Raw genomic sequence first — 12,853 nt, forward strand, 5'->3', positions numbered from 1 at the left:
TGGCTGGCGCCTTAGCCGGTTGAGCTATAGGTGCCGAGCCCATGTGATGGTGTTTAATAGCATTCATTTTACCCACACTAGAACTTCTTTTAATTAGAGTCACTCCTCACACACTCTGCTGCTGCTTTGTCAACTAAGTCCATGCAATGTTATAAATACTTTGCTCTGTCAGTAGTATTCACAGAATCTTCACCAGGAGTAGATTCCACCTCAAGAGACTTACTTCCTTTGCTTACCCTTAAGAAGCAAAGTTCTTATCATTTCAAATTGGTCATGAGATTGCAGCAATTCAATCACATCCATAGATTCTACTTCTCATTCTAGTTGTCTTGCTATTTCCACCACATTTACTGAAGTCTTGAATGCCTCAAAGTTATCCATGGGGATTAGAATCAACTTCTTCCAAACTCCCATTAACATTTCTATTTTGACCTCCTCCAATGAATCATGAATGTTTTTAATGGTATCTAGAGTGGTGGTGATCTTTTCCAGAAGATTTTCAATTTACTTTGCCCAGATTCATCTGAGAAATCATTATCTATGGCAGCTATAGCCTTAAAAATACATTTCTTAAATAATAAGACTTGAAAATAAAGATTACTTATTGGTCTATGGGCTGCAAAATGGATGTTGTGTAAGCAAGCATGGAAACAATGTTAATCTCCTTGTGCATCTCTCTATCAGAGCTCTTGAATGACCAGCTACACTGTCAAGGAGCAGTAACATTCTGAAAGAATTCTTTCTTTCTGAGCAATAAGCCTCAATAGTGGCCTTAAAATATTTAGTTAACCATATTGTAAATAGTTGTGCTGTAATCAAGGCTTTCTTTTCTTTCTTTTCTTTCTTTCCTTCCTTCCTTCCTTCCTTCCTTCCTTCCTTCCTTCCTTCCTTCCTTCTTTCCTTCTTTCTTTCTTTCTTTCTTTCTTTGACAGAGCCTCAAACTGTTGCACTGGTAGACTGCTATGGCAACACACCTGACAGCAACCTCCAACTCCTGGGCTTAAGCGAGTCTTTTGCCCCAGCTTCCCAAGTAGCTGGGATTACAGGTGCCTGCCACAACACTGGGCTATTTTTTGGTTGTAGTTGTTGTTTGGCAGGCCGAGGCTAGATTCAAACCTGCCAGCTCTGGTGTATGGGGCTGGCGCCTTGAGCTACAGGTGCCAAGCCAATCTAGGCTTTCTTGTTCCATTTATAGAGCACAGGCAGATATATTTAACAGAAATCTTAAGGGCTCTCAGATTTTCAGAGTGGTGGATGTATATTGGCTTCAACTTAAAGTGACCAGCTATGTTAGCCCCTAACAAGAGAGTTAGCCTGTCCTTTGAATCTTTGAAGCCAGATACTGACTTCTCCTATATAGCTTTGAAAGTCCTAGTGCAATAAAAAGATGTTTTGTCTACATGAAAATCTAATTTTCAGTGTAGCCACTTTCATCAATTATCTCGGCTAGATTTTCTAGATAACTTGCTTCTACATCAGTGCTTGTTGCTTTACCTGACTTTTTATGTCATGGAGAGTTTTCTTTTTTAAACCTTATGATCCAGCTGGGCCCAGTGGCTCATGCCTATAACCCTGGGAGGCCAAAGCAGGTGGATTTCTTGAGCTCAGGAGGTCAGAGCTCAGCCTGAGCAAGAGTGAGACTACCTCTCTACTGGGTGTAATAGCAGTACCAGTAGTCTCAGCTACTTGGGAGGCTGAGGCAGAAGAATTGCCTGAACTCAGGAGTTTGAGGTTGCTGAGAGGTATGATGCCATGGTATTCTGGCCTGGGCAACAGACTGAAACTCCGGCTCAAAAAAAAGAAAAAGAAACAGAAACCAAAGCCTCATGATCCAACCTCTACTACTAGCTTCAAAATTTTCTTTTACAGCTTTCCCACATCTCTTAGTCTTCACTGAATTGAAGAGCGTTAGAGCCTTCTCTGAATTAGGCTTTGGCTTCAGGGAATGTTGTGACTACTTTTACCTTCTATCTAGGCCACTAAAACTTTCTGCATAGCAGCTATAAGACTGTTTTGCTTTCTTTGTTGTTGTTGTTGTTGTTGTTGTTGTTGCTGCAGTTTGGCTGGGACTGGGTTCAAACCTGCCACCCTCAGTATATGGAGCTGGCACCATACTCACTGAGCCACAGGTGCCATCCCTGTTCTGCTTTATCATTCTTGTGTTCACTAGAAGTAGTCCTTTTAATTTTCTTCAGTATCCTTTTCTTTGCCTTTAAAACTCAGCTAACTGGTTGGCTCCGGAGGCCTAGCTTTCTGCCTTATTTTGGCTTTTGACATGCCTTCCTCACCAAACTTCCTTACTAGCTTTTGACTTAAAGTGAGATAAGTACAACTCTTCCCTTTACTTGAACACTAAGAGTCTATTGTAGGGTTATTAATTGACTTAATTTCAATTTTTGTCTTAGGAAATAGGGAGGCCCAAGAAAGATGGAGAAAGATGGCAGAACGGCTTGTTGGTGTAGCAGTCAAACATGCTCACCACTTATCAATTAAGTTTGCTATTTTATATGAGCAGTTTGTGTTATAATAGTACATCAAAGATTTATGAACACCGTAAGAGATATAATAATAATGAAAAAATTTGAAATATATTGAGAATTATCAAGATATGAGATAGAGACACAAAGTGTGCACCTGCTGTTGGGAAAATGGCACTGGACTTGCACAACGCAGGGTTGTCACAAACCTTCAATTGTTAAAAACGCATTATCTATGCAGAGCAACAGAAGTACAACAAAACAAAGTGTGCCTGTGTTATTAAAGTGTCGACCTTTTTGGTGAGGTAATATGTTCATTTGAGTAGACACTGAAATAAATGTAAATGACAGTGCAGTTTGAACTCTATGTATTTTTCTATGTAATCAAAATCATTTTAGGATAAAGAACAGAGGAATGTTTTATGGGTTGAGAATGTTATAGCTATACACAATTTTTCATGGTCCCATACTAAATACACATAGAAGAATTACTCACATAATCCTTGTCTTATGTAACCTTATCCCACATAAGGGAATATAATCATATATAACTTAACACTATAAAAAAAAAACCAAGGTGTAAATTAGTTTTATAAATCACAGAATCCTTTTCAAATATAGGGCAAGGTAAAAGGGACTCAAGTTATACAATGTAGCAAAATTCATTAGTGAACATTAATGAGATAGCAATATTTTGTTCAATATTTGGCTGGATGGATCAAATTGTGTTTTCTTGAATGGTCACAAATGATTTAAATTATAATTCATTATCTTTATACATTTTCATCACTGGAAATATAACGTAGTTTAAATATTAAATTCTGATAAAGGACTTCCCTATAAAAATTATCATACCATCGTGTCAGGGTCTCCAAGACCACTCCCATATTTAATGATTCACTAGAAGGACTCAAAAGGATTAGCATGTATTTGTATTCATGACTAAGATTTATTATAGCAAAAGGACACAAAGCAAAATCAACAAAGCAAAAGATTCATGAGATAAAGTGTGAGAAAACTAGACTCAAGCTTACAAAAGTCTTCTCCAAGTATACTCACATGGGACACGTATTCCTCTAGCAGAGAGTTATGACAGCCGGTGTGACAGCACTTGTTTTCTACTAGGGAAGCTCAGTAGATACTTAGCACCCAAGGTTTTTTGTTTTGTTTTGTTTTAACTGAAAACATTTATTGTGACAAAACAGAGCTCTGTAGCAGTTAAGAGGCCAGGAGTTGGCGGGTTTGCCCAAGGTTGAAACTGGGGCAGGAACTCCTGGGACAAGGTGCTTTACTGCCCACTCCAGGCTCAGCTCTTGCCTGAAGGGACTTTTAGCTGACCAGGGAGCACCTGAGGTTTTTATTAGGTTCAGATCAGGTAGACATCCTCTGCATAAGTATACCTAAATTTCAGGTTCCCAGGTGATCAGTATAAATCATATTGTTTGTACAAATAGTACAGGCACTATGAATCATTCTTATCACTTAGGGAAAGTTTTATATCATTGTTTACCAATAAGTTCCCAGACACCAGCCAAGGGCTAACCCTGCAAGCAGGCTTTTATAAGGACAGCAGTCTCAAGCCTGCTATGTTAACTTCTTTCTGAACAATCACTTTAAATGTTAATAATTTTTTTGTTTTAACATTTATCTTCCAGTTCAAACCTCTTTTTTAAAAGATATTACTTCTCTTATTCTAATTTGCTTAAATAGTGGAGGAAATATTTTGAAAATAAAAATAAAACTTCATTCTAATTAAATATTAACACATAAATGTCCAGGGTCTGACAATTAAGTTCATGAACTTTCCACCATGAGGTTTCATTGGCACTGTACAAACAGCTTGGTAAGGCTTCATAACCTTGGTGTATCAGTGTCTTTCTTTACCTGAAGATAAAGACAATATTGAAAGGAAGACATTTTGATCACATTTAGGACATCGAGGGCAATGTAATGACAGCTCCAATGGCCATTCCAGAAAAAGAGTTCCAAAATTGCTTTGAAGGGTGGACTAGACATTCACCTTGATGCATATCTTCCCAAGGGGAGTACTTTGAAGGTGACAATAGTGATATTCAGCAATGAGGTTTGTAGCACTTTTTCTAGGATGAGTTCATGAACTTAATTGTTAGACACTGTATACAAGTATCTCACTAGATTATAAGTCTGTGAGAGGCAGTTTAGTGTCCATTGAATACTGTTGTGAGTTGACTCTCTGGGGAGTAGGCTCTGAAATGGGAAGTTTCTTGGTGAGCATTATTAATATTGGTACCTATGGGGGAAGGGATGGAACCAGGTGCAGAGGTGTCCAACCTGCTGCCTGCAGACCTCATGCAGATTATTTAAGGATCATTTTGCTTATCTGTGGTGTCAGATATCACAAAAAGTATGCATGGACTTTTTCTTTTGTTCATCAGCTTTCATTACTATTTGTGTATTTAATGTGTGGCCCAAGACAACTCTGATTTGTTTTTGTTTGTTTGTTTGTTTTAGAAACAGGGTCTCACTTTGTCACCCTGCATAGGGTGCTATGGCATCACAGCTCACAGCAACCTCAAAATCTTGGGCTTAAGCGATTCTCTTGCCTCAGCCTCCCAAGTAGCTGGGACTATAGGCACCTACCACAATGCCTGGCTATTTTTTATTTTTATTTTTTTGTTGCAGTTGTCATTGTTTTAGCAGGCCTGGCCAGGTTCAAACCCACCTGTCTTGGTGGCTGGCACCCTAACCACTGAGCAATGGGCACTAAGATGATAACTCTGATTCTTACACTGTGTGGCAGAAAAGAAAAAATGTTGGACACCCATGAGGGAGTAGGGCTGTAGTGCAACCTCAGTTTCACATACTAGAGTAGAAAAAACACAACCATTATATCCAACATTAAGGGAATAATTCAATAAACTATGATGATATTATGAACTTCTGAAAATCACATTCTAGGAGAATACATAAGTGACATAGAAAAATGCTTACCTGTATGTAATAGTAAATAAAAATTATAATACAAAATAGTATAGTGAGATTATGGAAGATTTATATTTATACATTTTGGTATTTTATATCAAAATATATGTACTTTATAAATCCTTTTTTTTTTTTTTTTGGCCTGGGCTGGTTTGAATCTGCCACCTCCTGTATATGGGGCCAGTGCCCTACTCCTTTAAGCCACAGGCACCACCCTATAAATCATTTTTAATTTTATATTAAAAGAGAAAAATTAAGAGAAAGTCCATTTACCAGATAGACTATAGAAATCCTCAAGTCAAAATAGCAGTAGAAATATTTTTGTAATTAATACAGTAATAGTATTTTTTTAAAAATAGAGGCAAAGTGGTACAGTAGTCCCTCCTTATACAGGGGGAATACCTTCCAAGACCACCAATGAATGCCTGAAACAACTGAAAATACTGAATCCTATACCTATAAATTATGTATACTCTGTTCTTTCCTATGCATACATACCTCTGATAAAATGTAATTTATAAATTAGGCATAGGGAGAGATTAACACCTAATAATACACTAGAAAAGGCTCGGTGCCTGTGGCTCAAGTGGCTAAGGCGCCAGCCACGTACACCTTAGATGGCGGGTTCAAATCCAGCCCGAGCCCTCCAAACAACAATGATGGCTGCAACCAAAAAAATAGCCAGGCACTGTGGCAGGCGCCTGTGGTCCCAGCTACTTGAGAGGCGGAGGCGGGAGACTAGCTTGAGCCCAGGAGTTGGAGGTTGCTATGAGCTGTGATGCCATGGCACTCTACCCAGGAGGACAGCTTGAGACTGTCTCAAAAAAAAAAAAAATTAAAAAAAAAATACACTAGAACAATTATAATAATATACTGTAGGAAAAGTTATTTTTAAAGGTCTTATACTATACACACCTATTTATGGACCATCATTAAACATGGGTAACTAAAACCACAGAAAGTAAAATTATGGATAAGGGAGACTATTGTAAATGAAAATTTGTACTGGCTCTGGAGTAGACAGACAAATTAATTTTTGCCTCTACCATTTATTATTTAACATAGCTTTAAGTAACCATTATCAGGCTCAGTTTACTCACCTATAAAATGGGGATGATGAAACCCAAATTGAATGACTAGTATGAAAATTAAAGATTATTTTAAAATCCCTAGTTTAATAAACATTAGCTATTATCATTATTATCTTTCTATATATAGTACTTTATTGAATATAATCAGCAAAGCACCAAAAAGCAATAGAAAAATAACATATTACAGTAATGAAACACAAGTAACAAATTTATATACTGTTATGCTAATATAATCTTGCAAGAGGCTTAGCTACTATTGTTTATTTAAAAACCACAATACTCATGAGTGTAAAATGATTTCTGAACTTTTTTGACTGGTGCTGACAGACTTAGTATACACATATATGTATTTGTGTAGGTATAACAGAAACAATTCATAAAACAACATCTACCCTTACTATGTGTGATGCATAGGGATATTTTCTTTTCTTTTCTTTGTATATGTTCATTTTCCTCTTCTACTCTGTTTCCTTTACTATTATTTTATATTGCTATTGTAATTTACCAAATCAATCCACTAATAAGTTGCATTCTACAGTTTCAAAAACGCTGTTCTAAAAGATTTCTAGGAGATTAAACATACCTTACAGTGAAGTACCTCAGCTTTGTGATTAGTATCATCATGTCAATTAGATCTTTTAGAAATGGGTTATATTTAGGAAACTACTTAAAACATCCTTAAAGTAACAGAAGAGCATTTAATACAGTAAATAATAGGAGCTATTAATTAAATAAGATATAATTGAATGATTGTGATTAATTCCATATTCCACCAGAGGATGAAATTATCCTTAAACATTGTTAACTAAAGAACATTTTAATAGGAAGTGGTTTATTCCTAATATACAACTTTTAAAAAATAATTTTTACATACATACTGAGATACAATTCACATACCAAGAACTTTACTCTTTTAAAGTATAAAACTCAATGATTTTATTATATGCATAAGGTTATACAACTATCACCACTAATACCAGAACATTTTTATCAATCCACAAAGAAACCCCATACTAATTAGTAGGCAGTCAGTTAATCCTCTTTCCCCCAGACCCCTTGCAATCACTAATCTCCTTTCTGCCTCTATAGGTTTCTCTATTCTTATTATTTTGTATACAGTTATGCATCCCTTAACAATGGGAATACCTTTTGAGAAGGTACTGAGCATTTTTCATATATCCTTTTTGCCATTTCTATACAGTTGATCCTTCATATCTATGGATTCCACATCTGCAAATTCAACCAAATGTAGGTTGAAAATATTAGAAAAAATAAATTAAAAATAACACTGCAATAACAAAAATAATAAGAAGTATAAAACAAATAAGAAGTATACAGCATAATAGCCGCATAGCATTTTCTTTGGATTAAAACCAACTCAATTCCAACAGTATACCAAAACTCTTATTTCATATAACTCTATCTCCTCCTCCTTACTTTATACTGTTATTGTCATCTTTATATTTTATTTCTATCCAACAGATTTACTTATTTATTTTAATTTTTTTTTAAACAGCATCTCACTGTGTCACCCTCAGTAGAGTGCTGTGGTGTCATAGCTCACAGCAACCTCAAACTCTTAGGATTAAATGATTCTCTTGCCTCAGCCTCCCAAGTAACTGGGACTACCGGTGCCCGCCACAATGCCCAGCTATTTTTTTTGCTGTTTTTGTTGCAGTTGTCATTGTTGTTTAGCTGTCCCAGGCTGGGTTCAAACCCACCAGCCTCCATGTATGTGACCAGCACCATAACTACTGTGCTACAGGTGCTAAGCCAATCCAACAGATTTATAACTATTGCTTTATGTAACAGTAGTTAGTTTTGAATCAGGAAATTTAAAAAGAAATACAAACAAAAAATACATTTTCCCTGTTTTTTATGTTTACCTAGGTAGTCACCTTTGCCATTTTGTTTTTCGTTCATGTGGATTTGCATTGCTGTCAAATGTCATTTTATTTCTAACTAAAAGACTCCCTTTAATATTTCTTGCAAGATAAATTTTCTAATGATGAATTCCTCCAGGTTCTTCTCCTTAATCTTGGACTGTCTTAATTTCTCTTTTATTTTATAAGGGTAGTTTTGTTGTGTATAGAATTCTTAGTTGAAGGTCTTTTTTCTTCAGTACTCTGAATGTTTCATCTCATTGCCCCCAGGTCTTTATGGTTTCCAATGAGGAATCAGTTAATATTATTAGAGATTCCTGTACAAATGAGTTGTTTCTCTCTAGCTGCTTTCAAGATCCTCTTTGTCTTTGGTTTCTTTTTTTTTTTTATTAAGTCTTTTGTACATAGATCATAAATACATTTATGCCATTATAGGATTCAATGTGTTATCATTTGTACAAATTGGAATGCTTACATCCTACTAAACAATATAGCCTTCACCACTTTTACCCTGTTACAGGATTAAGACATTTATGCTCTACACTTGATAGATCCAACTTGTACTTGCAATATGCTCCATAGGTGTGGTCCCCCTACCAATCCTCCCTCTATCGACCTACCCCTCCCTTCCCCTCTCTCTCCCCTTTCTTCCTTCATCCTAGGCTATAGTTGTATTTCATTTTTTCATATGCAAGTGTGAGTGATTATATATTGGTTTCACAGTAGTACTGAGTACATGGATTTTTTTTTCCATTTCTGAGATACTTTACTAAGAATAGTATTTTCCAGCTCCATCCATGTAAACATAAAAGAGGTAAAGTCTTCATTTTTTTAATGCTGCATAGTATTCCATGGTATACATATACCACAATTTATTGTCTTTGGTTTCTGATAGTTTGTCTATGATGTTTCTGGAAGTTGACCTCTTTGTGTTTATCCTTCTTGGAATTTGCTGGACTTCTTAGATTTGTACATCAGCGTTTTAAATCAGATTTAGGACATTTTGCCTGCTGTTTTCTAAATATTCTTCCCTTTTCTCTCTCTTTTCTCCTTTTATGATACTCATTATGCATATGTTGGTATACTGATGGTGTTTTAAAATTTCTGAGGCTTTATTCATCTTACTTTATTTTTTATTGTCTGTTTCTTGAACTGGCTAATTTGAATTGATATATCTTCAACTTCTGCTCTCCACTTGAATCTGCTATTGAACCCCTCTAGTGTTCAGTTATTTTAGTTTTCCACTCCAGAGTGTCTGTTTTGTTCTTTTTAAAGAATAATTGTTGTCTATATTGATATCCTTTATTTGATGAGACATCATTCTCATACTTTTGTCCATAGGTATGATTTCCATTAGTTCTTTGAACATACTTAAAATGGTGAATTTTAAGTCTTTGTCTAGTAAATCTATTGCTGAGACTTCCTCAGGGTAGGTAAGTATTTATTAATTGAATTTTTGTCTTGTGAAGAACCATGCTTTCTTTACTCTTCGCATGTCTTTTAATATTTTGTTGGAAACTGAACATTTTATATAATGTAGCCACTCAGTATATCAGATTTTCTCCCCTCCCCACAGTTGTTGTTGTAACTATTTTGTTGTTGCTTGTTCAGTGAATTATCTGAAATAATTCTGTAGAGTCTATAGTCTTTGCCATGTGTGGCCTCTGAAGTCTCTGCTTTGTTAGCTTAGTGGTGAGCTAATGATTGGACAGAGATTTCTTTAAATGCCTGGGCTCTGTGTATGTGTTGGAGCTATCTTCAACACTGAGCCACGCAGATTACAACTCCACTTTATTCTTCGCTTTCTGTTTTACAGAGTCCCAAGGCCAGCCAGAGGCAAGAGCCTACGGCCTTCTCAGGTCTTTCTTGGGTATGCACGTAGACCTATGCATGTACACAGTTACACGTGTGTGTAAGTCTTCTAGATTCCAAGAAATATGTAAATATGTTGGAGTTTATTAGCACTTATTTCTCAGCTTTTCCTTTTAAGCTTCCTGGTTAGTTTTTTGTTTCTTGTTTTTTGTTTTTTGTTTTTTTTTTGAGACAGAGCCTCAAGCTGTCCCCCTGGGTAGAGTGCCGTGGCATTACAGCTCACAGCAACCTCCAACTCCTGGGCTCAAGCGAGTCTCCTGCCTCTGCCTCCCAAGTAGCTGGGACCACAGGCGCCCACCACAACGCCCGGCTATTTTTTGGTTGCAGCCGTCATTGTTGTTTGGCGGGTCCGGGCTGGGGATTCGAACCCGCCACCTTAGGTGTATGTGGCTGGCGCCTTAGCCGGTTGAGCCATAGGCGCCAAGCCTGTTTCTTGTTTTTATTTTTGTTTGTTTGGCCTTAACTGTTATCTATGGACTTAGACAGGTGTGATCAGTTAAAGATAAGTTTCTAGTAATTTAAGTAAATGCCCCTAGAAAAAAGGCTATTTACACTGGATCATCTCCAACTCAGGTCAAATAAAGACTGCTTTGTAACTGGGTCTTTCGGGTAATCATCAGACTGTTTATATAAAGAAAATTCTCTTAGGAATGAATGAGACTTTAAAGGAGTTCCAACCTCATTCTACCTTTTACAGTGTCTGCCAGGCTACCGATTTTCACTGCACTTGTGGGCTGTCAGTTTTCAAGGCTACCGAGGAGCTGGGGAAGTGTGTGTAGGGGGAAAATAGAGTGGGTAGGCATTAGGGTAAGTTAAAATGCTACAAAGATGGGAGGCGCCTGTGGCTCAAGGAATAAGGCACCTGTGGCTCAAGGAATAGGGCGCTGGCCCCAGATACTGGAGGTGGCGCATTCAAACCCAGCCCAGGCTAAAAACTGCAACAACAACAAAAGTTAAATGAGTAAATAATTAAAAAAAAAAAAGAGAGGCAAGAAAATCACTTAAGCCCAGGAGTTGAACGTTGGTGTGAGCTGTGATGCCACGCCACTCTACCCAGGGTGACAGCTTGAGGCTCTGTCTCAAAAAAAAAGCTACAAAGATGTAATCTTACAAAGTTTTATCTGTTTGTTTCTTGTTGTTTTATCAATTCTCCAGGATTTCTGTAAGACCTCACTTAATTCCTAAAGTTTTAAAAAAGTTACTTCTGACATTTTTGCCTATTTCTCATTGCTTTTATGGAGAAGTGGAGAAAATGACAAGTCCTTAGTCATTTTTTGTTAACATCACTCTGTAACTAAAATATTTTTAAAAGCACATTGCAGCAGGTGGTGCCTGTGGCTCAAAGGAGTAGGGCGCCAGCCCCATATGCCAGGGGTGGCAGATTCAAACCCAGCCCCCATAAAAAAAAAAAAAAGTACATTACAGGGATCTAAAAAGTCTTTTTGCTATCTCAAGTAGGAGTGTAAGAAAAGTTGGCTTTATAAAGATCTGTAAGTCAAGAAGGGAAAAATGATCCCATGGAAATCTAAGAACAGGAATGTGTGTGTTCTTATTGCTTATTATTGTCCTTGCTCTACTTTGTGACCCTCCCCTGTCTATTTTCTTAGCTATTCAAATAACAAGGGCAAGTATCAGAATGGTCCATTTCATCTTTAGACAAAACTGATGGGCTGTTTCCAGTCTTTGGACTATCTATGCATGAGTTGTATGCCTCTGCAGCTGGGGTGAGATGAGACATTATAACATATGGCTACCAAGGATTACATTGTAAGCAAAAAATATACATGGGAAGATTTTCATGTGATGGACCCTGGACTGGGGGAATTGGGTGCAACATACAGTTCTCCCTCTGTGGCGAACTAATGTTTCTGTTACACATACACAATGATGACTGAAAAATCATGATTGATGTTTATTTTATTTCAGGGGAAAGTATAATCCAGTTGATCAGAAGATGGCAAATGGCAAGAAAGGACCAGTAAAAAAGATTACAAAATCAAACCATCTTCCAAAACTCAATCCATGATTTCAGAACTGGTGGATTTCTGTTTCTTCCTTTTTTTCATCTATAGTATCCATCTTTTGAAATTAACGTTCAACACATTTTTCAAGGAATGAAATAGATAAGAAAGAAAAGCCAAACTTATCTTTAGATGCTTTTCCAGAAGTTTTTTCCTTTGCCTGCATGTAATTTTCCCTAGTGACCTTAAAATATCTAATAGAACTGCTTGTGATTTAAAAAAATATCCTGGGTAACCTGAAGGTTCACATCATTATGCTTGCTTTTAATAATATATCTATGCCGTGCTCTGATAATAATATTGCTATGGTTTTTAGTGGACTATTAGCTAAAAATCTGAGTTCATAAAAACTTTTTGCTACTTTAGGCTATAGCATGCTCGGTTTTTTAAACCCTATGTTTAAACAAAGACATAAATCAAATGCATTTTAAATTTTGATTTGAAATATGGAAACAATCCTCATTCATGAATCAGCTATTAGACTCCCCACTCTGCCATGAACTTTGTAGGTCTAGGGCAAGTCCCTTCACCTCATCTTTATTTCTTAC

General features: G+C 36.7%; 1 protein-coding gene across 2 annotated transcripts in view; it reads left to right on the forward strand.

Moving 5' to 3' along the window:
- CCDC169 (coiled-coil domain containing 169) overlaps window positions 1–12,319 on the forward strand; it is a 57,502-nt gene extending 45,183 nt beyond the window's left edge. For both annotated transcript variants that reach the window (XM_012811595.2, XM_012811596.2), the window contains one exon: window positions 12,211–12,319. In XM_012811595.2, the coding sequence (XP_012667049.1) occupies window positions 12,211–12,310 (100 nt within the window). In that variant the 3' untranslated portion in view covers window positions 12,311–12,319. The remainder of the gene's footprint in view (window positions 1–12,210) is intronic.
- The last annotated feature ends 534 nt before the right edge of the window (window positions 12,320–12,853 follow it).

Source organism: Otolemur garnettii, unplaced genomic scaffold (assembly GCF_000181295.1).
Source record: "Otolemur garnettii isolate 467f Iridium unplaced genomic scaffold, OtoGar3 scaffold00167, whole genome shotgun sequence".
Lineage (NCBI taxonomy): Eukaryota > Metazoa > Chordata > Mammalia > Primates > Galagidae > Otolemur > Otolemur garnettii.